This window comes from Ammospiza caudacuta, chromosome 22 (genome assembly GCF_027887145.1).
Source record: "Ammospiza caudacuta isolate bAmmCau1 chromosome 22, bAmmCau1.pri, whole genome shotgun sequence".
Classification (NCBI taxonomy): Eukaryota; Metazoa; Chordata; class Aves; order Passeriformes; family Passerellidae; genus Ammospiza; species Ammospiza caudacuta.
Window position 1 is genome coordinate 7,433,653 of NC_080614.1, and position 27,424 is coordinate 7,461,076.

Here is a 27,424-nt window from a genome sequence, read left to right on the forward strand (position 1 = left end):
CCACAGAAATCTGAGGGGATATGCTAACTCTGCTCAAAGTCTGGGGGAATTTTCAGGGAAGATTATCATGGAATCACAGAATGTTTTGGTTGGGAGGGGCATAAAGCCCATGTCAAGCCCACAGTCCTTGCACTTGATCTGGGTGCGGCAGTCCGCGTGCATCCGCTTGTGGCGGCACAGGTTGGAGAACTGCGTGTAGGACTTGTGACAGACCTCACCTAAAGCGTCAACAGGAACCAACAACAAAAGGCATATGGAATTAACGGGAAAAAATAGCAGGGATTCACCAGCCCGTCCCCACGCCGCCCCATCCGTGGGATCTCTCCGCCCGGAAGAGCAGTGGAACATCACCGCCTCTCCCTTTGGATGAAGCCTGTCCTAGAGAAGGTCTCAACTCACAGAAATCTGAGGGGATGTGCTAGCTCTGATCAAAGTCTGGGGGAATTTTCAGGGGAGATTATCATGGTTTGGTTGGGAGGGGCATAAAGCCCATCTCATCCCACCCACTGCCATGGGCAGGGACACCTCCCACTGTCCCAGGTTGCTCTTGGCCTTAGGAGACTTCCAGGGATCCAGGGGCAGCCACAACTTCTCTGGGAACCCTGTGCCAGGGCCTGCCCACCCTCACAGGGAAGAATCCTTCTGTATATCCAACTTAAATTCAAATTTCAGTTTGAATGCATTTCCCTCTTGTCCTGTCACTCCAAAGTCCCTCTCCATCTTCCCTGTCGCCCCTGCAGGTCCTGGAAGGTGCTGTGAGATCTCCAGGCTGAAGAAATCTCTCAGCCCAGATCCAGAGGGAAGATGCTCAAATCCCCTCAGAACATCTTTGCCCTAATTTTTAATGATAACATCTATTTATCCCAGCTCATCTGCTTCCTATTAGTCCTAGCATGGTAGGAAGCACTGAGGGCTGGAGGGAGAAGAACTTTGCCTCATTTAATCAAACCTGCCCTTCCTTAATGCCCTCAGTGGTACACAACCCCTGCAGGGGGATGCTCTATAAATGCCCTGGCTTCTGCCAGGACTGGGATCTCTTTTTTTAATCCTTTAAATCAGTCCAACACCCCTGCCCCACTAACTGAAGCCACATCAGCATTTTCTCTAACAACCTGTAAATACCAAGCTTTCAAAACACGGATTTTTATGACCCCTTTTTCACCTCCAGACTTGCTGCTGTGGAAGAAACAGGGCAAAGCGAGACAGAAATCCCACCCCAAACTTTTCTACACATCAAAACACGGCGACTTTTTTATTGTCTGGTGCCTCTTTCAACATGGGAATAAACGTGGTGGTAAGTTAGCACGCTCCTTCCCCCGGGGAATTGCTGTTATCACCCTTTTGTGAGCAGGGAAACTGAGACAAAGCAGGGGAAGGACATTGTTTGTGCTTGGACAGGCAAGGACATGAATCTAAGTTCTGACACTACAGCTCAGGGACTGCGCAGTGCTCCTTCCTTCCTCCCAGCTTTACTGGTAGGTGCATGTGAGCATGATTTCCCCTGTATTTTCTCCTAAATCTTTAGGATTTACTTCAGTGCTTGGATATTGAATGATTGGTGGGAGAGTATTTCACTAGCAGCTCAGAAAATACAATAACATAATAAATTCCAATTGAAATTCAAAGCAGAGGTGGATAAAATTCAATGAATTTGACATTTCAGTTCCGATGGGCACCCCAAAATCCAAAGGAGTGTCACTGAAGGCTCTACTTTCTAACTGCACTGTAAATTCAGGCTGTCTTGTCCCCAGAGTATTTAATTGTTTGGCCCTGGCACAGCCCAGAGCTGCAGGGAAACACAAACAGGACAAGAAAGTCATCACAAGAGTTTGGATGTTTGAGCCAATCCTAATTTTTGGATTATGTGGATTATTATTGAGCCAATCCTAATAACTTTAAAATCTCGGATCAGGTCTCCTGAACTGCTCTTAGTGCATACACAGAGTTTTATGGCTGTTGTAAGTATTATTTCAGCTACTTGCAAAGAAAAGGTTTATTTGGCCTTTTTACCCCATTTTAAAGAGTTTTCTTTAAAAATATTCAAACAGAGCTCTTAAAAGAAGTACTGAATTTATTTTACATGAAAATTCAGCACTGCTGAATTTTATTTCCATGATTGTCTCTTAAATACAACAATCTCTGCTTTTTTTCTTTTTTCCAAGGGAATCAGTTATCACCATCCCTGAAATTGTTCAAAAAACCACTTAGGAATGTGCTTTAGTGATGAGCACAGCAATGCTGGGTTAAGGGTTGGACTTGATCTCAGAGGGCTTTTCCAACTGTAACTATTCCATGATTCCAGAATTCTTCCATTTTTCAATAAAGAGAAGTGCTAGAGCTCTGAGAGCTCGCATCAGCCTTCTAAAATGAGGAAAACTGGAAAATTTCTGTTAAATCTCCAGTTATGCAACGATTTAGTAATTCCACGTGGAACGGTCTCTCTTGCCCCCCTGATTTCTGCAGTTATAAAGCTACAGGTTTGGGGTCTTTTGAAAGCCAAATAAAATATTGTAAAAAATTAAACAGCAACGCGCTTAGACCCTTTTTCTTCCACTGAACGGGGAATAAAAAAGGGAAAAACAGGGAGAAAAAAGAACGAACTTCCTGGTGAATCCTGCAGTGTGGATTTGAAGCTGTTAATGGATTCCACATTGATGGACAAAACAACCTGACACATCTGTCCAGGCAGGATCCCTCTGCAGTTGTTGCACACTCTGATTTGCTCTGACAACTCCCTAATTCTGATGAGGTGAGAGTGAGGAGATTATGAGGAGAAATCCCTCATCCCCCTGCAGCAATCCTGGGAGTCAAATTATCCCTTTCATGTGCCCAGTGAAAGACTGCAGCAAAATGAATGAGAGGAGCGTTTCTTCTTCCTCTGCTGACACCCAGCTGATTATCTCAGGACACTGATTACCTCGGGACATTAATGAAATGAGTCTCCCAGGATATTTCTCCATGCTGTTCCCATTATTCCAACAGGGGAAAAAAGGCAGGAGTGGGTTCAGTGGCTTCCTTACCGTAACATCAAAGCCTGGAATCAAACCCAGATCCTGGCCCGTGCCTGAGCAATGTGTTCTGAAGTGTCAGGAAGTGATCCCTAAAGTTCCTGGGGCTTTGTTGTGACACCATCCACCTCCCTGTACAGCTATCCAAACCCAATGGGTGCTGTGTCAATTAAAAAAAAAATATACAGCCCTAGGAATGACAAGGACTGAGATGGGTGGCTCTCCAGGGAAAATGCCCTTCTGGAAATATCCCACCAAGGAGAGCGCTGAGGACACAGTTCATCTGCTGTTTATTTGGCTCCCAGCTTTATCTAGATGAAACATGAAGTAAATAAAGAAGAAAAAACTTTCTTTTTTGGAAAAAAAACACCTTCTCATCTCTGTGATTATTCCAAGCTCTTTACAACGGCTCCAGGATTTGAGGCACCCCTGTAAAACATTTCGATCAGGCTGTGCCAGCTATTTATTTATGTCACCAACAGGAACATTCGAAAGCGATTAAGGCAAAAAAAAAAAAAAAAGACGAGAGAAAGAAAAGATATGAGAAAATGGCATCGCTGTGACCGCTGAGAGACTCAGCTTTTAACTTGTCAAGAAAGTCAAAAACTGCCACGAATGTTTACTGAAAAAACAGGGGAGCATGCAAAAAAAAAAAAAAAAAAAAAAAGAGAAAAAAATTCATCTTGCACTCCGAGCTATAAAATTACAGCGGCCGGGGATGGGAGGGCTGGGGGGGCCCCTGCAGGATCCCTGCAATTACAGGCTGGTGATGGCCGTGACAACTTACATATGAAAGGTTTGACAGTGCTGTGGATGTGCTTGTGCTGCTTGAGGCCCGAGGAGGTGGCGAAGGTCTTGCCGCAGTCGGGGCAGGCGTGGGCCCGCGCGCCCACGTGCTGCGAGCGGATGTGCCGCTGGAGGTTGCTGGGGTCCGTAAACACCTGCGGGGAAAAAAACAACTTCAGGAGAGGGGGAAAAGCACCAGGAGAGGAGTCTGCATGTGGAAAGTGGTTTTTTTTTGGTTTTTTTTTTTTTTTTTTTCTTCTTTTTTAGGGTTTTTTTCAGTGCTGCTCATGGTTTGAGGAGCGCGGAGTGGACAGGGGAGAACTAGATATGAAAGAGCTCTGTTTGTGCCCTGCCAGGCTGTGGCACCTCCCTGAGTGTGTGGTGCTCATGGCTGGACAAGCCTAAGGCACCTTTTTGAGTGCTCATGGTTGGACAGGTCTGTGGCACCTCCTCGAGTGTGTGGTGCTCATGGTTGGAGAGGTCTGTGGCACCTCCTCGAGTGTGTGGTGCTTATGGTTGGACAGGTCTGTGGCACCTCTTCGAGTGTTCATGGTTGGACAGGACTCCCTGAGTCCTGAGTGTGTGGTGAACATGGTTTGATGGGTCTGTGGCATCTCCTCAAGTGTGTGGTGCTCATGGTTGGACATGTCTGTGGCACCTCCTTGAGTGCTCATGGTTGGACAAATCTGTGTCACCTCCTCAGGTGTGTGGTGCTCATGGTTGGATAGGTGTCACCTCCTCAGGTGTGTGGTGCTCATGGTTGGATAGGTGTCACCTCCTCAGGTGTGTGGTGCTCATGGTTGGATAGGTCTGTGGCACCTCTTCGAGTGCCCATGGATGAACAGCTCTGTGGCTGTTCTTGGTCCCAGGTGAATCCCCCCATGGACACTGTGTCCTCCACCCCCAGGTCCCAGGACCCTCCCCCAGGTGAATCCACAATGGACACTGTGGATCCTGCACCCTTTTCCCCAAATCCCAGCACCCTCCCCCAGGTGAATCCCCCCATGGACACTGTGTCCTGCACATCCAGGTCCCAGCACCCTCCCCCAGGCGAATCCCCCAGCTGACCATGTTCTCACTGTACCTTAACACAGTTTTCACATTCAAACCGTTTCCCACTGTCGTGAGACATTTGGTGACGAATCAGGTTGGATTTCCAGTTGAAAGCCTTGGGACACTGGTCACACTTGTACTCCCTCTCCTCGGTGTGGATCACCATGTGCTGCTCCAGGCTGGCAAAGAGACACAGGCTGAGCTTCAGAACACCTAGAGCAGGCACTGAGGCAGGTCTGAGACCCAGAGAGGTGACAGAGATGGTAACAGAGAGCCAGCTGTGGGGCCTGGGGGTTTTCCTGTTTCTGGGTGCCTCAGAGCAGGGAGGGAGCAGCTCATAAAATTCACAGAATTCACAGAATCACCAGTTTGGAGAGACCTTCAAGTTTATTGAGTCCGACCCAGCCCCAACCCCTCAGCTAAACCCTGGCACCCAGTGCCACACCCAGGCTTTGTTAAACACACCCAGGGATGGTGACTCCACCACCTCCCTGGGCAGCCATTCCTGAACTTTATCACCCTTTGCATGAAAAACTTTTTCCTAATATCCAACCTATATTTCCCTTGGTGGAACTTAAGGCTGTGTCCTCTGGTTGTGTCAGTTCCTGGAGAAAGAGCCCAACCCCACCTGAGCACAGGCACCTTTCAGGAGTTGTAAGATTGATAAAGTCACCCCTGAGTCTCCTTTTCTCCAGGCTAAACATCCCCAGCTCCCTCACAGAGCTTCTTTCCAAACCCCTCAACTGGGAGAAGGACAGTGAAACCCAAACACCATTTGAGGTTTTTGAGATTTATTTGATTGGTTGAAAATGCCCTCTTCTGCCTCAAAATGATGCTGTGTTTTATGCTACTTAAAAATACCTGAGTCCATTCTCAAGGGGGAAAAGGAAAGTAAACCCAACCAGGACCCTAGAGATCCCTGAAGGGAAGAATGGGCACTTTTTGTGGCATCTCCCTGGAGAAAGAAAAGATTGCTGCTGCTGAGCCTCTCATGTGTCCATTTTCATGGGCAGCAGGCCCACAGCTTCCCAGAACACAGGGACTCACCGTTGGGAGGAAACATGATAAGGTGCAAACACGTTTCACTTCTAAATGTCAGACATCTTTGATTACTTCACTCAGCAATTTCACCTTCTGCCAACTGGAGAGTCTCCAGACTGGGGGATGATGGCAATCCCCAGTGGCTGCTGGCACAGGGCCATGGCAGGGGTGGCACTTGGGGCTCCAGTGCCCTCCCTGTGCCATGGGAAATCTGCTCCTCCCTGCCCAGGAATCCTACACCTCTCAGACAATAAATCCTGCATCTCCCTGCCCAGGAATCCTGCATCTTTAATGTTGGGAATCCTGCACCTCTCAGGCGTTAAATCCTGCACCTTTCAGTCCAGGAATCCTGTTCATCTCAGGCTGGGAATCCTGCATCTTTCATGTTGGGAATCCTGCACATCTCAGACCTTAAATCCTGCATCTCTCAGGCCAGGAATCATGTTGGGAATCCTGCACCTCTCAGACCTTAAATCTTGTATCTCTGAGGCCAGAAATCCTGGACATCGCAGGCCAGGAATCCTGATCCTCCTTGGCTGGGAATCCTGCTCCTCTCATCCAGAAATCCTGCACAATTTGGGCCTTAAATCCTGCACCTCTCGTGTTGGGAATCCTGCATCTCTCAGACCTTAAATCTTGTATGTCTGAGGCCTTGACTCCTGCACATCCCAGGCCAGGAATCCTGATCATCCTGGGCTGGGAATCCTGCACATCTCAGGCCTTAAACCCTGCACCTCTCAGACATTAAATCCTGCACCTCTCAGGCTGGGAATCCTGCATGTCTCAGCCAGAAAACCTGAATAATTCAGGCCTTAAACCCTGCACCTCTCAGACATTAAATCCTGCACCTCTCAGGCTGGGAATCCTGCATGTCTCAGCCAGAAAACCTGAATAATTCAGGCCTTAAACCCTGCACCTCTCAGGCCTTAAATCTTGTATCTCTGAGGGCAGAAATCCTGCAGAAATCTCAGGCCAGGAATCCTGATCCTCTCAGGCTGGAAATCCTGCACCTCTCAGACAGAAATCCTGCACATCTCAGACCAGGAATTCTACACATTTCAGGCCAGAAATCCTGCACATCTCAGACCAGGAATTCTACACATTTCAGGCCAGAAATCCTGCACATTTCAGGCTGAGAATCTTGCACTTCTCAGCCATAAATCCTGCACATTTCAGGCCAGGAATCCTGCACACCTAATGCCAGCCCTGAGAAACAAGGGAAGGAAATCTGCATCCTTCCCTTCCTTTGGGGCAGGTTAACAGGAGTTGCAAACATTACTCTTACTGTGAGTTCTAAACAAAAATAAACAGCTCACATGGAATCTATTTCTGCCTGACACCCTACACATGGACATTAAACCATTCCTACAGAACTTTAAAGCATGGCTGTAATTTTACAGAAACATTAAAGCTGAACACTACTGGAAAATCCTGCACAGTCTTCAGGGAAAATACTCCCTGGGCATTTCTGGCAAGTTCAGGATCCCAGGAATCATGTCAGCCTTGGTCACTCAACACCCAAAACCCTTCCCTTGGAGCACCAGCCCTAATCCCATCGATAATTCATATTCATGGGCAAGCCCCTCATAAACTGCCAACCCCCTGGTTTGAAAGCAGCAATATTCATTTTCCTCAAGAAACGGTGCTCTTAAAATGACCGGATTTTTAACACACACAAAGTAACACAAAATTTTCATATTCACATCCAAAAATACGCTCCTGTTAACTGTGATTTATGAGTTTATTTTGAGCAAATATGGACAAGCTAATACGCTGTTCAGAGGCAAGTACCTACTGGGATTAGCAAAACATTTATTTATTTAGTCAGCTGCTAAATGCTCAATTTCAGGTCCCCAGTGGCATCCTTGATTTCATCTGTGTTAACTTTGAAAAATTCTAAGACCATCCAGGCACTCTGAGCGGGTTTATTTTGTGTTTTAGTGACTTTAAACTTGGCAGATTGATGGGGGAGAGACTGATGTGGACATTTCCTCCCCACCCCACCAATCCACCAGCATGTCAAAGGCTGAATGAGGATGCTGCTCCCTTTTCCCTTGTCAAAAAAAAAAAAAACCCAAAAAAAAAAAAAAAAAAAAAACCCACAAAAAAACCCCAACCAATTTTATGTTACTTATCCCAAAATATTGGATTTAAAAGGCAAAAACCCCAAGGCCACAGTGCCAGCTGAGGCCCCTAGAGAGCCAGAAATACACAAAGGGTACAAATAGGATACAACACACATATTTCAAAAGGTTATTTCCTAATTACATAAAAATTAGTTATTTGCTAGTTAATATTAGTTATTTACTAGTTAATATAACTATTAGTTATTCTTAGTTAATATAAAAATTAGTTATTTCCTAGTTAACATAAATATTAGTTATTCATAGTTAACATAAAAATTACTTATTCCTAGTTAACATAAATATTAGTTATTCATATTTAAATAAAAATTAGTTATTTCCTAGTTAACATAACTATTAGTTATTCCTAGTTAACATAAAAATTAGAGAGTGCTGGAAGCTAAAGAAGAGAGAGTTCCTGACACAGATAGATAAAAGAATTGGATTTTTTACTAAAATCCATAATATTGAAAATATTTGAAGGAAGTACTCCTTGTCAGGTAAAAAAAAAATGAAGAAAATTGCAGCCTCTTATTTCTAATGAGAGTAGCCAATTAGTGCCATGAGATGAGGATTAAAAAAACCACACTGGGCTAAGAGGGTCCCACTCAGAAATCCCAGGATCCATCCCAGATTCTTCAACTCCCAAGCTCTTTTCCATTCAGATACAGGGAATGCTCTGCAGCCCTCACCTTTCTCTGCATCTTTTAAAATAGATTTTTTTCCCTCCTCACTTCCTCACCCAGATCAAAGAGCTGAAAGTATCAATGTAATTAAGTTCAAAGTGACAAATGCAAGTTTTTAAATGTTAAACTGAAGCGAAACAGGGGCTTTAACCTCGAGGTTTTTGCTCTGCTCAGGCAGAGCCTGACAGGGGATTGCCAGTTCTCACAGTTTTATAAGAAATTTTGTGGTGCACGGGGTTTGTTCACCCAAGAAGGCAAAAGAAATGAGTATGTGAGAACTTCAGCCTCCGGTAAACACAGAAAACTCTGCTTTTATAGAATTTTATAAAGGCTTTTATCAAGGCTTAGGATGCAAATAAACACAATCTTAAAATGATTAAAAAAACTCCTCATCTTTTAAAGCTGGCTCCTAATATTTAACTATCTGAGTCTCGCTTTGCCAATGAATTAGAGAGCTCAAAGATTGCTGTGTTAAAGCTGCACTTCATTACTACCACATTCTGCTTTAAAAAAAAAATATCAGATTTTAAGTTAAAACCTGAGTTTAAATATTTTCCCTTTTAAAGAGAACCTTAATTCTTATTTACAGTTACCGTATTATCATAATAATAAGTAAATAATTATTGCAAATTAAAAAATGAGCTGGAGTTATCCAGTTTGCAATCTTCTTCTTTTCCCTTTTCACATTGCTGTCACAAGAACATTTGGTGGACACAAAGAAAATTAAAAATTTGATTGGGATAGAGCTTTTTAATTGCTCCTGCCAGATCAAACAGGAGCTCATGGCCATATCACGAGTTCTTAGGGCATTGACACCTCTTTAAACCCACTCATCTCAAATGACCAAGAATTCAATTTAAAAGAAGCCTGCATGCACATGTTGACTGAACTAATATTGGTATTGGTGGTTTTTCCTTCAGAACAAGATGGAAAGATCCACCCAAGGCTCTCAGAGAAGAACCCCTAAAACTTCCCACCAACAACCCTTGGGTGCTTCTACCAACGGGCAATGAAAAGCACAGGTCTGTGAAATCAAGGTGGAATAAAACACTGCCCAACAGCTACAGAGGCCACAAAATGAGCATCTTAAACCCTGCAGGGAAAGGGGAGGTTTCTATGGAGAAAGGAAAGGTTGATCCCAAAAGAACATTCCTAAAGTTTGTGGAGGAAGGAAAGGTTTATTCCAGAAAGAACATTCTGAAATGCTATGGAGAAAAGAAAGGTTTATCCCAAAAAGAACATTTCTAAAGCCCATGGAGGAAGGAAAGGTTTATCCCAAAAAGAACATTCCTAAAGCCCATGGAGGAAGGAAAGGTTTATCCCAAAAAGAACATTCTGAAATGCAATGGAGAAAGGAAAGGTGTCTATGGGGAAAGGAAAGGTTTATCCCAAAAAGAACATTCCTAAAGCTTATGGAGGAAGGAAAAGTTGATCCCAAAAGGACCATTCTGAAGTTCTATGGAGGAAGGAAAGGTGTCTATGGGGAAATTACAGGTTTATCCAAAAAGAAACATTCCTAAAGCCTATCGAGAAAGGAAAGCTGTCTATGGGGAAAGAAAAGGTTTATCTCAAAAAGAACATTGTAAAATTCTATGGAGGAAGGAAAGGTTTATTCCAGAAAGAAGACTGATATGCTATGAAAGAAAGGTTTCTATGGAGGAAACAAAGGTTTATCCCAAAAAGAACATCTCTAAAGCCTATGGAGAAAGGAAAGGTTTCTATGGAAGAAGGAAAGGTTTCTACAGAGGAAGGAAAGGTTTCTATGGAAAGAGGAAAGGTTTCTATGGAAAGGGGAAAGGTTTCTATGGAGGAAGGAAAGGTTTGTATGGGGAGAAGAAAGGTTTCTATGGAGCAAGGAGAGGTTTCTATGGAGGAAGGAAAGGTTTCTACAGAGGAAGGAAAGGTTTTTATGGGGGAAGGAAAGGTTTCAATGGAAAGAGGAAAGGCTTTTTTGGAGGAAGGAAAGGTTTTTATGGAGGACGAAAAGGTTTCTATGGGGAAAGGAAAGGTTTCTACAGAAAGAGGAAAGGTTTCTAAGGATGAAGGAAAGGTTGATCCTCCCCTCCTCCCATCACCCCGCTTTGCCCAGGACACAGAGGGGAGGCCAGAGGAGGGTCTGGCTGTCAGTGGGTACCTGTATTTGTTGGGGAACATCCTCTCACAGTCCTTGCACTCGTAGACCTGTCCATCTCCCAGGCCTTCCTGCTTGATGTCGTCGCCGAGGCTCTCGTAGAGGGCCCCCACGGCCCCGCAGCCGTACTTCTTGTGGCGCCGCAGGTCCAGCTTGGACTGGAACAGCTCATCACAGTCCTCACAGCGGAACGAGGGCTCCTCTGCAACACACACAGCAGCCCATGGTCAGCCCTGCCCCGGGAAACACAACCAGGGAGCAGCAAAGCTCCCCCAGGCCAGCAAACAAACAAACAAAGAGAGAATTCGCAAGTGAGAGGGGAGAGAACCCAAGGGAGGCTGTGCCAGCAGCTGCTTTCACTTTAAGCATTAAGAGAGAAAAAAAAAAAAAAAATCAGATCACACAACCAGAGGAGATCTTGTTTTCTTTGTGTCTTGGCCTCTGCTGAGATGGAGGGACCTGCAGGGATTGGGAGACACACAAAATTCTGGGCTCGTTCCGGGGTGCTGCGCTTGTCTGCAAGGAGGGGGTTTGAAATTATGGATGAGTTTTCCTCAGAAGGGGCTGCCAGGGAAAAAGGAACGAGCCAGGCTCATATAAACACAGATAGTGAGAAGAGCAAACTGCCACAGTACAAACCTGGAGGAGCTTCTTTCTAAGAAATTGTCTGTCTAATGTTCTCCTCTCAGTTTTCCACTGCAGGAGCTCAGGGCTCCATCAGCCCGAGGAGTCCCAGCCCAGAGCACCATGGAAGGAAGAGCAGGGAGCCAAAGGCTTTGTTGCAGTGCTCTTTGCTTTTTTTTCCCCCCCCATTATTTATTTTTTTTTTTTAAGTTCTAATGCACATAATGAATTACTGTAGTCAAGGTCAAACAAATTAAAAAGAGGGCAGCTATTATTAAGTTTACAAGGCAGCATCCTGACCACGGTGCCAAGCCAAACAATCAGCTCAGAGCTGTAAATTTTCCAGGAGAACAAGCTCTGTGAGGGAGTCGGGATAGCTCTGGGTTTCTCCACCCTGGAACAGAAGCTTTCCAGCCCCCTGTGAGTCACTGGAGCCACGTTTCCCTGTCCTCCCCTACCCTCTTCCTCCACGCTCTGAGGTTCTCTTTTTCTGATAGCTGCGCTCCCAGAAGGAGCAGCCTTATCTCTGAGGGAGGAGTGGGAATATTCTGAGAGCTGCAGCCAAAGGTGATGCTGAGCTGGAGCTGATCCATTCCCTGCTCTGCACCCCATTCCCTGGGGTGGGATGTGGCCATGCTCACGTTCTTGGGGCAAAATCTTCAACCCCTTTGCTTCAAAGTCCCCCCTTGCACTTGTTTACACGAAATTTTGCACAACTGCAAGAACTTAGGCTGAGCTTTAAGGCCTGGAATGGTGTTTTATATATGCCAGGGTTAATTTTGTTATGAGTGTGACAGGAGTGGAACCACAGGCAATATCACACCCTGAGACCTCCATGCTCCCACCTGGGTACTCACCTCCCATCTCCCTTTTCTCTGCTTAACCCTGAGTTTAAAACTGAGCAAAAAGGCTGAGCTTTAAGGCCTGGAATGGTGTTTTATATAAATCAGGTTTAATTTTGTTATGAGTGTGACAGGAGTGGAACCACAGGCAGTGTCACACCCAGAGACCTCTGTGCTCCCATCTGGGTACTCACCTCATATCTCCCTTTTCTCTGCTTAAACCTGAGTTTAAAACTGAGCAAGGCAAGGTCCCAGAGGCTGCTGCAGCAGTGATGTGGGCAGAGGAAACCCTCTGCACCCTCTGCACACTTACACGGAAAATACTGACTTGGGGAAAATCAAACCCCCCTGAAAAAGAAAGTATCACCAAAACTCAGCCAGCACAGCCTGGCTGAGCCACCCTCAATATTTGATGGAATGACAGGCAAAATGTCCCCTGAAATGAAAAATATCCCCTGTGGTAATTGGAGAGAAGCAGAATTAAATGTGGGTGGAACTTCAGGAGTGTCATTGCACCAAAAAGATTGGGTTTTGTACATTGGGTGATGTGGAGAAACATCTCTCAGTACTGGTTGATTTTTTCCTGAATAATAGAACTTGATACAAAACTTTACTTACAGAATAAAGGAGCTCTGATTTTGGGGGTTTGGCAGAGGTTTGAGCATCCCTGCCCAGGGCTGAGAGAGCCACCCACACCCTCATGGATGGTCCCACAGGGCTGCAGTATCTCCTCAGCTCACAACAGAGGGATGCAAAAAGAAATGAAGTCCAGCCAGTCAACAAAGGGATTTTGACTAAAAAAGAAGACCTGAGGAAAGAAAATCCCCATTTGTTCTCATTTCAGCTCATTTCAAGGTTTATACACTCTGAGATTGCTGGCAGCAGCCTCACCATGGGGTGGGTCAGGCCCTGATCTGCTCCTCAGAGAAATTCTCTCTTTGCTGCATTTTGTAGAGCAGGACCAATGTGTATCCCATGTGTTTCATGTCCCTGGGGAGGGAAACCTGGAAATCAGGACACCAATAACAGCAGAATGGAGAGACTACCATTAAAATAATCCAAACTGCTTTTTATGAGTGAAAAGAAGTAAAAAATGTAGCATCAAACTCCACAGACGTGGAATTTCTCTAGTAAGGTGTTTCTCCACCTCAGAGCCAGCATTTCCCCTCTTTTCTCTCTTGTAAATGCAGCAGTGGCTTAACCAGGATGGAATTTTTGGAGGAGTGACTGAAATCCTCCAGGCTGGGAAGCCCCAGGTCCCTTCACCTCTTAACAAGCTCCTACCAAACTCCCAGTGTCCCTCAAGCTCCACCTGGCAAATCCCCAGACCTGAAAACACTTGGAATGGAGGAAACAGATTTTATTTTTTCCCTTTCCTTTCTTTTGACTTCAGAGAAAACGCAACAAAATTCCCTCCACAAATCCAGGTGGAATTCTTCCTGCTCCAGTTTGAGATTTACATGATTAATTGCTGCTTATTTCACCCAAATTCTCCTGTAGGAAGCAGAAATCCTCTCTGGGTTTGGAAAAGCAGCCATGGAGGGTAATTTCCTCCATACCTGGCTGAAACTGGATAATTCCTCCCCTTCCCTGCTCTTACCAGTGACAATGACACAATTTTGTCCTTCTGTGAGCTTACAGAGCAGGGAAAGAGGTGAAATATCTTAATTGCCTCAAGAATATTTTAGAAAAGAGATTTAGCTTCTCATTCTCCTGGTCCTTTACCATATCTCACCCAAATCACACAGAATCCAAGAGGACATCAAACACAGCAGCTTTTACACAGGTGGAAAAGATGGAGGGGAGGAAAAGCAATTCCTGTGCTTCAGAGTATCTGGGTTTGGAAAAAGAAATTTGCATTAAAAGGAGGCTTAGAGAGCTGACAAAAATATGATTAAAAGCCTTGTAACCACGTGTTCTTCATCTTGCCACTGGTAGTAAATCCTGTTTTGATGCTCTGATGTGACCGTGTTCACAGGGGTCTGAGGATGAGGGAAGAGACGAGGATCTGACTTCATCTTTCAGAAGGCTTGATTTATTATTTCATGATATATATTACATTAAAACTGTACTAAAAGAATAGAAGAAAAGGTTTCATCAGAAGGCTGGCTAAGAATAGAAAGAATGATAACAAAGGCTTGTGGCTCGAGCTCTCTGTCCGAGCCAGCTGGGCTATGATTGGCCATTAATTAGAAACAACCACATGAGCCCAATCCCAGATGCACCTGTTGCATTCCACAGCAGCAGATAACCATTGTTTGCATTTTGTTCCTGAGGCTTCTCATCTTCTCAGGAGGAAAAAATCCCGAGGAAAGGATTTTCGCAAAAGATGTATGTGACACTCAGGCTGAAGAGAGGAGAAGCAGATGAGGTGGGAGAGCAGCTGAGGGTGGGGAGGCCCTGGGACAGCGGCTGTGGATGCCCCTGGATCCCTGGCAGTGCCCATGGCCAGGCTGGAGGGGATTGGAGCAGCCTGGGACAGTGGAAGGTGTCCCTGCCATAGCATGGGATGTGATAAATTCATCCTTCAGCTCCCAAACCATTCCATGATAACTGCTCCAAATCCATCCCCCATTCCTCTGGCATTCCCAGCAAACCCCAAACCAGACTCCTCAACAAACACCCTGCAGGGCAAGGACCTGAGCCTGGCTTAGGAGCAGCCCATGCCCTGCAAAACTGAAACCTAAACCAGCTCAGGGCTGAGCTGAGACCCGGTGCTGATTCTGTGTCTGCATCTCACACCCACTTTGTAGGCTCCAGGTTCATTCAGCTGTTCCTTTTTTTTTCCCCTGCCTGTAAGTACCAAAAAATAAAAAGGTCACCCTTCAAAGCACGTTCTCATTAAAGTTTCTCCCTTTTTTAAAACAAAAATACTGCCCTTCACAAAGGGAGCTGTGTGACAGGGAGAAGGGGCTGCAAAGAAAAGAGCAGCCCCAGTCACACCGAAATTGCTGCCTGTTCTCAGTGTCGTGTTTGTCAAACCTATGGTTGTATGTGCCTATCTGAAGTTCCATCAGCAACACTCAGGACAAAGCAGGAATGTAACAGAAAAATAAATCAGTGCCTAATAGCTTTCAGAGAAACCAAGGGGAACACAATTATGTGGCATCTACATGCTAATCTACCAGACTCGAATCTCAAAGGAGTTCAAGTGCCCTACTCAAAATTCCTGCAGTGATAAGGGGTCTGCTGTGTTTGGCTGGGGTTGGGAGGAAAGATTTTTATGATAATTATCTTTGTGTGGAACAATTTTGCATTTTCTCTCTCCTGTTAATTCCAAAGTGAGCTGGGGGTGCGAGGCAGCAGGGAGATAGCCCTGCTGAAAAGTAAAAAGTATTAAGGAGTCAAATATTTAATGTTGGCCTGGCATAATTTGACAGCAATTATGCAGCAAAAGCACTAGACACCGTTAGCAGGAAGATCCAGATAAATGTTCCATAATGACAGAGATGAAAAACAAGGAGCACTTTTGGCTTGTTCACATAAAAGCCTGCTAGAAACTGAAATGCAGAACAGCGGTGAGTTTTCATTCAGATTTCTCCTTGACATCAAAAAAAAAAAAAAAAAAGGTGGAGAAATTATTCATCTGTGTGTGTTAGTCTTGAGAAAATCATTAACTTTTTGAGGGGGAGAGCTGTGAAAAAATAATTCCAAACTTGATACGAGTGAGGCAGCAAATATCACACTTCACCCTCAGCCCTTCAGCAAATGAACTTCCAGAAGCACAAATCCTCAAACTATCCCATTTTCCTGAAATATTGGAAACTGATTGTGTAGGATTTTGTGCATGAGAAATTATACTTATGTAGGTAAAAAAAAAAAAAGTGTATTGTGGGGTGCACTGAGAGAACTCCAATTTCATAAATTAATTGGATAGAGCAATATTTCCAGATAATTAATTTTATAGAGCAATATTTCCAGAGCAATATTTAAAAACTAGTTTAAAAACATTAGTTTTTAAACGAAAATTTACCAGGATTTTTAGAAATTATTTATAGAGTACTTATAGAAATAAATAATGGAATAATGATGTTGGGCACATCCTTCCCAGTTTTCCTCAGAGGTCACCTCCTTGCACAGTGTTTGTAGTGTCAGAGCCTTGGATGAATGTGGGAAAAAGCATCCTAAAAGAGGAAAACCAGTGCTGGGAGCACTCTTAGATTTCCAGAACACTCCATGTGTGTGCCCTGCTACCTGCTCACAGCTGCTGCAGAGAAAGATGAGGTGTCTTTATTCTAGCAATGACAATTTTAGTGGTGACTCTTCCATCCCCTGCCTGGACCCCTCTTTTCCAGATTCCCCAAATCTCTGCAGGCTGGAGCTTACCAAGAGGGATGTTTTCCATCCTGGGGATGGTTTGGCCATTTTTATTACACCCAAAAGCACCTGGGGATGGAAAAGGCACCTGTGATCATACCCAAACCCACGAAGAGAGGGAATTGAGGCTGATAAATGGAAAAGGCACCTCTGATCATCCCCAAACCCACAAAGAGAAGGGAATAATGCTCATAAATGGAAAAGGCACCTCTGATCATACCCAAACCCACGAAGAGAAGGGAATGAGGCTGATAAATGGAAAAGGCACCTCTGATCATACCCAAACCCATGAAGAGAAGGAATTGAGGCTGATAAATGGAAAAGGCACCTCTGATCATCCCCAAACCCACAAAGAGAAGGGAATGAGGCTGATAAATGGAAAAGGCACCTCTGATCACACCCAAACCCACAAAGAGAAGGGAATAATGCTCATAAATGGAAAAGGCACCTCTGATCATATCCAAACCCATAAAGAAAAGGGAATGAGGCTGATAAATGGAAAAGGCACCTCTGATCACACCCAAACCCACAAAGAGAAGGAACTGAGGCTGATAAACAGAAAAGGCACCTCTGATCATACCCAACCCATAAAGAGAAGGAACTGAGGTTGATAAAAACTCGGTGTTGTGGACCGAGCCTCTCTCACCAGGAAAAGAGCGAAAATGAGCACAAAATCCATTCCAAGACAGAAGGGGCAGGTCCTGGCTGGGGTTTTGTCAGGTTTTGTCCCAGCCCTGGCCTGGCTGAGGGTGCAGAGAGGAGCAGGAGCTCCTGGGGAGCCTTACCTTCCATGCTGGGCGCCATGTTCCCCAGGGAATAACCTCCTTCCTTCAGGCACACCAGGAGCTCTTCCCCCGGCTCAATCTCTTTAATAACTTTATAATAGACCTGGGAATCACAAACACAACGCACAGGGTAAATATGCAAAGCCTTGTGGTTTATGTTTTAATCAATAATTCAAATTACTTTGGTTAATAGGGGAGGCTGTCCCTCGGTTTGGGATAATTGCTGCTCAGAGCTCGTTTTCCTGCCTTTATTTGACTCTCTTTGGGTGTCAGAGTTTCAAAGGGTTTGGGCAATATAAAAATATTTTGGGCAACAAAATATCTCTCAAATTACAACAAATTATCTCTCCCTCAAATTACAACAAAACTTCCCATTTTTCTCCTGTCCTCCTTTCATGTTTAAGACTTTGCTCTCTGAGCCAGAATTGGCCTCATGGTTAGAGCTGAATTATCAAATCTCCACAGAATGATTTTGTTGATTATTCTCCCCATTAGCCTAGATCTGATTCCTTAATATGAACCACTCCAGGTCAGCAGTTTGCCCACATTATGAGATAAATAAAATAAAATAAAATAAAATAAAATAAAATAAAATAAAATAAAGCAGCCTAGACTTGACCCCTAAACACAGACATGAAGCACTCCAGGTCAGCAGTTTGCCCACATTCTGAGCTCTTGTCTGATCACAGACCCTGAACATTCCACCATGTCCTGAGCACAGCTGTGTTCACGTCCTGGACCTTTGTCACTTCCCCTGCACCTGCTCCAGGAGCTCTTTTCTCTTTTGTCCCGAGCAGATTCAGTGTCCTCCAGATGTTTCCCAAATTTTTTGAGTACGCTGGACCCTGTCCTAACACAATACCCTGAGAATTCACCTGGTAATTGTTATTAACTCCCAGTTTGTTTTTTTTTTTTTTTAGCACTGTGTTTAACAGCATCCAAGAAATTATTTTTCGGGGTAAAAACCACATTTCACCCAGAACAATTCCCGAAATTTGCTGCTGCCACTCTGCCTCCATCAGCCTGTGTTTGTGGGGAAGGAACAGACACAACTCCCAAATTCCCGCCTGCCTTGCATTAATTGTGTCACCACCGTGCGTTTCTGTTCCCAGAGTCCCTTTCCCTCCCTCCTGGCACGGAACGCGAGGCTCGGGCAGATCCCGGCCCGGCGGGAGCAGCGGCTGCTCGGGATGCTCCCGAAATTGCCCTGCTGGAGCTGCGGCTGCGGGGAGATGGGATGGCAGGGACAGGGATGGGATGGCAGGGATGGGATGGCAGGGATGGGATGGGATGGGATGGCAGGGACAGGGATGGGATGGCAGGGACAGGGATGGGATGACAGGGATGGGATGGCAGGGACAGGTATGGGATTACAGGGACAGGGAAGGGATGGCAGGGACAGGGATGGGATGGCAGGGACAGGGAAGGGATGGTGGGGACAGGGAAGGGATGACAGGGACAGGGATGGGATTGCAGGGATGGGATTGCAGGGACAGGGATGGGATTGCAGGGACAGGGATGGGATTGCAGGGACAGGGAAGGGATGACAGGGATGGGATGGCAGGGACAGGGATGGGATTGCAGGGATGGGATGGCAGGGACAGGGATGGGATTGCAGGGATGGGATGGCAGGGACAGGGATGGGATTGCAGGGACAGGGAAGGGATGGCAGGGACAGGGATGGGATGGCAGGGACAGGCGGCTGCAGGGACAGGGACATTGCTCTCAGAGCTGCAGGGACAGGGGACACCGCTGCTAGAGATGCAGGGACACGGGACATCGCTAGCAGAGCTGCAGGGACAGGGGACACCACTCCCAGAGCTGTAGGGACAGGGGACATCCTTCACAGAGGTGTAGGGACAGGGGACATCCTTCACAGAGCTGCAGGGACACGGAAAACCCATCCCAGAGCTGCAGGGACAGAGGACATCGCTCCCAGAGCTCCAGGGACAGGGGAAACCCTCCCAGACCGGCAGGGGCACGAAACACCTCTCTCAGAGCTGCCGGGACAGGAGACACCGCCCTCAGAGCTGTAGGGACAGGAGAAACCCATCCCACAGATACAAGGACAGAGTACATCCCTTCCAGAATTTCGGGGACGCAGGACATCGCTCCCAGAGTTTCAGGGACACGGGACATCCTTCCCAGAGCGACAGGGACAGGGAACATCCCTCCCAGAATTTTAGGGACATGGGACATCGCTCCCAGAATTTCAGACAGGGGACATCGCTCCCAGAGCTACAGAGAATGTGGACATCCCTCCCAGAGCTGTAGGGACACGGGACATCGCTCCCAGAAATTCAGGGACAGGGGACACCGCTGCCAGAGCTGCAGGGACAGAGTACATCCCTCCCAGAAATTCAGGGACAAGGGACATCGCTCCCAGAGTTTCAGGGACAAGGGACACCGCTCCCAGAGCCACCACGCGGTGCGGCGCGGACCGTGGGGCGCGGTTGCCGCTCAGAACTTTCCACACCGCGGTCAGGAAACACCCGACCGATCCGCCCGCGTTCCACCGAGCACCAGGACGGACGGCGGGCCGCGATCCGCCCTGGTCCCCGCAGCGGTTCCCGGTCCCGGTTCCGCAGGAGCGCCCGCAGTTCCACGAACGGAGCCGTTCTCCATCCCGTGGGATAATTAGGATCCCCATCCCTCGGGATAATTGCGATCCCCATCCCGCGGGATAATTAACTCGCTCCGCCGCCCCCGCCGCTGCCCGGCGCCTCCCGATCCCGCTCCGGCGGAAAAGGGCGAGGGCTCTCGGCGGCCGTACCGGGGCTCTCCCCTCTCCTCGGGACACACCGGGGAAAAGTTGCCGGTGGGACCGGGAGCGGAATGGGGCCAGGACCAGGGCTGAGATGGGGACTGGGATCGGGATGAGGATTGGGATGGAGATGGGGATTGTGATGGGGATGGCGATTGGGATCGGGATTGGAATGGAGATGGGGATTGGGATTGGAATGGGGATCGGGATGGGGATTGGGATCGGGATTGGAATGGAGACGGGGATCGGGATAGGGATTGGGATGGGGATCGGGATCGGGATAGGGAGATAGGGATTGGGATCGGGATTGGGATCGGGATGGGGATCGGGGCCCGGAGCGCGGCCCCTGCCCGCCCCAGCAGGTGGCAGACGCCGCCCGCCGCCAGCCCCGCCGCCGCCGCGGGATCCCCGCCGGTGCCTCGGGGCCGGTGCCGGGCAGTGCGCACGGAGCGGGCCGGGCCGGGCCGGGCCGGGCCGGTGCCAGGCCGGGCTCCCCTGACCTGCTCGCTCCTGTCCCGCGGCCGCTGCGCTCCTCCGGTGCCGGCGGCCGGGCCGATCCGGGGGAGGGCAGGGAAGGGAAGAGGAGGGAACGGGAGGGGAGGGAAGGGAAGAAGGGAAGAAGGGCAGCGGGGCCGTGTCTGTGCAGCAGCTCCAAGGCCGGGGCAGACGGAGGCACAGCCGTCCCCATGAACGGGGGGCTGCGGGGCGGCACTTGCGGCGAACTCCGGTACCGAGTGCTGGAACGCGGTCATTACCGGGGGTACAGCCCTTAACGAGCTCTCGGTACAGCCCTAACCGGGAGCTCTGATACAGCTCTTACCGAGTGCTCTGACACAGCCCTTACCGGGGATACAGCCCTAACTGAGAAAAAACTCCCGGTAAAGGAAAGCTTTTAAAACCGGGCTCCCGGTAAAGAGAGAGTTTTAAAAACCCGGTGCAGCCTTTACTGGGAGCTCCGGTGCATCCCTAACCGAGCACCCGGTACAGCCCTAACCGAGTGCTGTGACACAGCCCTTACCGGTGTTACAGCCCTCACTGAGCTCTCGATACAGCTCTAACCGGGAGCTCCGGTGCATCCCTTACCGAGCACTCTGCCCAGCCCTTTTCGGGAGCTGCGGTGCATCCCGGTCCTCCCCGGCCGTGCCTCCCTCCCTCCCTGCCGGGCTGACACCTTCCCACAGCCCCACTGCAAACTCACTGAGCTCCAAACTCACCCAAGCTCTGCCCCCCAGCACTGCCCTCGCTGGGAACTCAAAGCAGGGATGGTCACAAGCACAAAGATTTGGCATGGGAAATGAAATCCCACTGCTGATAAAATACCCCTGGGTATTTTATCACCCATCCCTGTGCTGCCAGGATCCTGCTGTGATTCCACCCCCGGGTTCCACTGCTTTGCAAACAGTTCTCTCAGAGCAGGCACATCTGTAACCATCCAGCTGGGAGTTCTAAAATGGGAGCTGGTGCTGTGAGCAGGATCTGGGATCTCCCTGGGTCTGTTCAGCTCCAAAATCCCAGGTGGAAACCCCGATCTGGGATCTCCCCAGACCTGTTCAGCTCCAAAATCCCAGGTGGAAACCCCGATCTGGGATCTCCCCAGACCTGTTCAGCTCCAAAATCCCAGGTGGAAACCCCAGTCTGGGATCTCCCTGGGTCTGTTCAGCTCCAAAATCCCAGGTGGAAACCCCGATCTGGGATCTCCCTGGGTCTGTTCAACTCCAAAATCCCAGATGGAAACCCCGATCTGGGATCTCCCCGGACCTGTTCAGCTCCAAAATCCCAGGTGGAAACCCCGATCTGGGATCTCCCTGGGTCTGTTCAGCTCCAAAATCCCAGATGGAAACCCCGATCTGGGATCTCCCTGGGTCTGTTCAGCTCCAAAATCCCAGGTGGAAACCCCGATCTGGGATCTCCCCGGGTCTGTTACGCTCCAAAATCCCAGGTGGAAACCCCGATCTGGGATCTCCCCGGACCTGTTCAGCTCCAAAATCCCAGGTGGAAACCCCGATCTGGGATCTTCCTGGGTCTGTTACGCTCCAAAATCCCAGGTGGAAACCCCAATCTGGGATCTCCCTGGGTCTGTTCAGCTCCAAAATCCCAGGTGGAAACCCCAATCTGGGATCTCCCTGGGTCTGTTCAGCTCCAAAATCCCAGATGGAAACCCCTCAAGCAGCACCAGGCTGACACAGGACACACACACCTGTGCACAGGTGAGAGCAGTGCTGAGGCCCCTGCTCCACCCAGCCTGGGGAGCTCATTTCTGGGGATTCCACTGCAAAATAAAAATTGTCCAAAATTTTCCTTTGCTTCATTATCTTTTTCATTTGCACTTCAGTGCTCCTCCCTGCTTGTTCTACAAAAAAGGCTTTTCCCAGGACAAAACCACAGTGAACTTAAGGGGAAAAGTGCCTGAAAAAAACCCAAAAGGCAGCCAAGGAGTGAGCCCAGAGCTCAGGACTGACTTGGAAAAACAGGAGTTGGGATGGGCCAAGCTAAGAGAAAAAATAAGATAAAATAAGGTAAATTTGCAAAGAAATAAAATAAAAAGAAATAAAATAAAACAATAAAAATAAAATAAAATAATAAAATAAAATTAAATAATATTAAATCAAAATAAAATAAAATAAAATAAAATAAAATAAAATAAAATAGCTATTAAGATGTGCAGCAGGCAACCCAAACCAGCACTAAAACACCAGCTGTGGTTTAAAAGGTCCTTAAAGTTCAGAGATAGTCACAAATTTTACAGGGCAAAATCCTTCAGAATGCCCCTGCCAAGGGCTGACACTGCCCTGGTCTCACCCTTTAGCTCATTTTCCTCCCCTATTTGTTCTCAGAATAAAGTAGCTCCTTTTATTTCAAAACATCTCCTGCAGCCCTTCCAGAAAATAGGACAGGCTCCTTTAATGATCAGGGAAAAGTTGGATTCTGCTGGAGTCACATTAATTTCATCAAACATTTCATTATGGTAATTAACTTCATCTTTCAGTCATGGTACTGATGGTCTGGGCTCATCAAAGCCTTTTTTATTTTTCATGCACTGAAAAAGCTCAAATTTACTAATCCAGCAGAAGATTTACATTCACAAATCAATTCTGTTTGTTTATAGAAAAGTTCCACACTTGATCATTTCGTGCTTCCCACCACAGCATGGGCAGCTCTCCAAATTACCAGCTTTGTTTGACACTAAATAGTTAACAGGATAAGTAGGGTTTGGTGGTACTGAGAATATTCCTTTTCTTGATATTTTATCAAAATTATTCTGGGCACGACGTGTTGAAGAAAGAAAAAATAAAATGAAAGGAAAAATAATAGGAAAGAAAACAACCAACCAACCAAAACATCAAGAAACCCAACACCCCAAAAAACAAACTAACAACCCAAACAAATAAAAAACTGAATAAATAAACAAGCAAAAAGGGAAAGTAGAAATAAGGCAGAGGAATTCTGTAACAGCCTGGGTTGATCCATGAGCCCTGGGTGGGTGGGTGGGTGGATGGATGGATGGATGGATGGATGGATGGATGATGGATGGATGGATGGATGGATGGATGGATGATGGATGGATGGATGATGGATGGATGGATGGGTGGATGGATGGATGGATGGATGGATGGATGATGGATGGATGGATGGACGGATGGATGGATGGATGGATGGATCCATGGATGGATGGATGGATGGATGGAGGATGGATGGATGGATGGATGGGTGGATGGATGGATGGATGGATGGATGATGGATGGATGGATGGATGGATGGATGGATGATGGATGGATGGACGGATGGATGGATGGATGGATCCATGGATGGATGGATGGATGGATGGATGATGGATGGATGGATGGATGGATGGATGGATGATGGATGGATGGACGGATGGAAGGATGGATGGATCCATGGATGGATGGATGGATGGATGGAGGATGGATGGATGGATGGATGGATGGATGATGGATGGATGGATGGATGGATGGATGGGTGGATGGATGGATGGATGGATGGTTGCATGGATGGATGGATGGAGGATGGATGGATGGATGGATGGGTGGATGGATGGATGGACGGATGGATGATGGATGGATGGATGGATGATGGATGGATGGATGATGGATGGATGGATGGATGATGGATGGATGGACGGATGGATGGATGGATGGATCCATGGATGGATGGATGGATGGATGGAGGATGGATGGATGGATGGATGGATGGGTGGATGGATGGATGGATGGATGATGGATGGATGGACGGATGGATGGATGGATGGATCCATGGATGGATGGATGGATGGATGGAGGATGGATGGATGGATGGATGGATGGGTGGATGGATGGATGGATGGATGGATGATGGATGGATGGATGGATGGATGGATGGTTGCATGGATGGATGGATGGAGGATGGATGGATGGATGGATGGATGGATGGATGGATGGATGGTTACCTGCTCGTTGATGTGGCACACAGCCAGGTTCTGCTCATCACAGGAGCAGCACACTCGGATGTACTTCAGCCAGTTCCCAGCCCCGCCCTGGCTGGCATCACCACAGAACTTCTCAGTGCCCAGGGCATCGGGAATCTGCGGGAGAATGAGAGGAGAGGCGTCAGCTGGGCACACATGGCAGCCTCGGAGGGGACAGAGGGAGGAAAAGGGTTTGCAGAGCACAACTCCAAACTAGAAATAGCAAGGAGAAAGGTAGGGGATGGATGTAATTGATAAAGAGAATTATGACAAGGATAAAATCAGCTCTCAGGCATTATCTGAAGGTGATGGCTGGCAGAACCTCCAAGGACACTGATCAGAGTAGTTCATGAGTAAAAGGTTCAGGAGTCCAAATATTCTGGAAAACAGCTCTGATACCACAGCTCAAGTAATCAAACTCCTCCAAATTGCACTAATTTTAATGACAAGATCCTTAACTGCTCATTCTTCACATCATCTGTTTCATCCTTTCATGCAGGATAATTTTTAATTGCAAACCTTTCAATAAACTCTCAAACCAGGTCACAGAGCTGTGAGGTTCTATTTTAAAAGTCCCTTTACCCAATGCGCTACTTTCATTTATCTGAGTGCAGCCTGAGAAATTCACTGGCCACATCTCTGTGGCTGAAGGTGAGATGCAATTTTGGCTGCTGTGAAAAAGAGGAATCCTTCAAAATAAAACCTCTCACATGTTTAAAGTCCAGGTGTGGGGGGAAAAAATAAATAAAATAGTTAATTAAACAGTTGCAGTCCAAAGAAAGTCACTGGTTTGGCAGGAAGAGATTTTTCCTCTCTTAAGGCAGTGGAATTTGGTGAGAGAACCAGAGGAGATGCTCAGCACTCCAGAACAACATTTGGGATAATCCAGTTTGTAATCCACTCAAAAAAAAGCACATTTTAAAAATGACACAGCACACCCTGAAAACAAGGAGAAGCCCTCCGGGTCCCAGCATAGCAAGGTTCTGCTCTGCTCCTAAATGGGCCTCCCTGCTCCAGAAACTCCTTTTTTTCCCTGAGATTCACATTTCCCTCTGCCCCAACCAGCCCCTGTGTCAGTGCAAATTACTTCAGTCATCAAAAGCTCTTAACATGCTTTTACCAGCAATTAATTCTCTCAGAATCTCGTGGGATACGATTTTATTTTCCCATCTATTTCAAGACACAAGGAAGGAAAAAAAAAAAGAACAAAGGTGGGAAATCAAAGGAGAGGAAAAATTAAAGCCCAGCAATGACAGCAACAAAGGGGACAGGTCGAGGTCAGGCTCTCAGCTCCCTGCACTGACATTTCTTGGTCTCATCCCCACCACCAACCCTTCCTTCTCCAGCTCCTTGGCTGAAAATGGGTGAGGGAAAATCCCACCATCAGTGCTGGGCTTCTTCCTTCCTAATCAGAGCATGGCACTAGGAGTCACTGAAATGCTGCACTGGGATAGATCTGGTGGGAGAAAAATCCTGGCTGTGCTCAGTTCCTTCAATCCCCTGCCTGGGAACACTCACGGTCATTCACTCATCCCTAGCTGGACCCTGGAACTTTCTAGAAACACTTGATCATGTCCTGGCAGCATCAAAGGTCTGAGGTGGGTGTTGATGGCATAGGAATACAATTCTGTGTTTGGAAATTTTATTAAAAAAAAATAAATAGCCAACAAAACCCAAAAACCTCCAATCAACCAACCAAAAAACATCAATAAAACCCATTCTTAATGTGGCTGAACCATTACTGAGTTTACTCAAGCTAAAATAGCAATAATTTCTGTTTTATCTCGGGGAGCTGCAGAGACACAGAGGCTGCCTAATGTTGGTGAAAGAGTTTCTCTTGAATTTTTTGGCCCCAAATTGAGCAGCCCAGCCAATCCAGCCCCTCAAGTGGAGACACCCAGACACCAAGTGACAGCAGCTCTCAGGGAAACTGTTTGGAAAACCAAATGAAACAAATCATTAATGCTCAGCTGGTCTGAAGGCACTGAAGAGTTTGGGCAGAGTTTGTAGTGGTTTGAGGAACCAGCAGCCCACAAATCTCCCAGTGCCAGCAATTGGTGACATCCAGTGGCCCTGGGAACACAAGATGGCAAATCCAGGGCACACAAATAAAATAAGATCTTTAATTTCACAGCTGTATCTTACAGATGGTCCCTTTCATCTTCTAGAATTGTTTGAGAGGACATTTAGGGGCCACTGAGCATGGAAGGGACCTTAAAGATCATTTAGTTCCAACCCCCTGCCCTGGGCAGAGAGCTCAGAGAATGTGGAAGAGGTTCCACAGGGACTTCTGTGAGCCAGAGAGAAATTTGATAAGAGGATCCATCCTTACCCCTGAAAGAATTTTCTACCAAGGTCATTGACATAAAAACCAAGAAAGAAAGAAGGATAAATAATAGAAATCTGCAGCTGCCTATTCTAGGTTCCAGAAAGAAAGAAATAAATAAGAGAAACCTGCAAGTGTCCATTCTAGGTTCCGGAAAGGAAGATAAATAAGAGAAACCTGCAAGGGTCTATTCTAGGTTCCAGAAAGAAAGAAAGATAAGAGAAACCAAGCAATTTGTCTCTCATGACCAATGAGTAAAGTGTAAACTTAGAGTTTTTAAGAATGTATAAAAAGCATGCATGCTATAATAAAAACGGTTTTGAAGTTTCAGAAATTTTTTTTTTTTTTTATTGTCTACACCTCAACTATGACAGGAGAAATGCCCAAAATTCAGCTCAAATTCATTTTGCAGGGTCCTGCTCACCAGCTGTGCCTCTGGAGGAGGTTCTGCCGTAGCCCGAAGTCACCTGAAACTC

The 27,424-nt window shown here is 46.9% G+C and overlaps 1 protein-coding gene across 1 annotated transcript in view; it reads right to left on the reverse strand.

The window, feature by feature from the left end:
- Positions 1 to 27,424, reverse strand: part of PRDM16 (PR/SET domain 16) — a 298,557-nt gene that overhangs the window by 24,655 nt on the left and 246,478 nt on the right. Inside the window, exons 4-8 of the mRNA XM_058818722.1 lie at positions 24,605 to 24,739; positions 17,397 to 17,499; positions 10,832 to 11,030; positions 4,879 to 5,026; positions 3,796 to 3,949 (exon numbers count right to left, since the gene is read on the reverse strand). Coding sequence (XP_058674705.1) covers positions 3,796 to 3,949; positions 4,879 to 5,026; positions 10,832 to 11,030; positions 17,397 to 17,499; positions 24,605 to 24,739 — 739 coding nt within the window. The remainder of the gene's footprint in view (positions 1 to 3,795; positions 3,950 to 4,878; positions 5,027 to 10,831; positions 11,031 to 17,396; positions 17,500 to 24,604; positions 24,740 to 27,424) is intronic.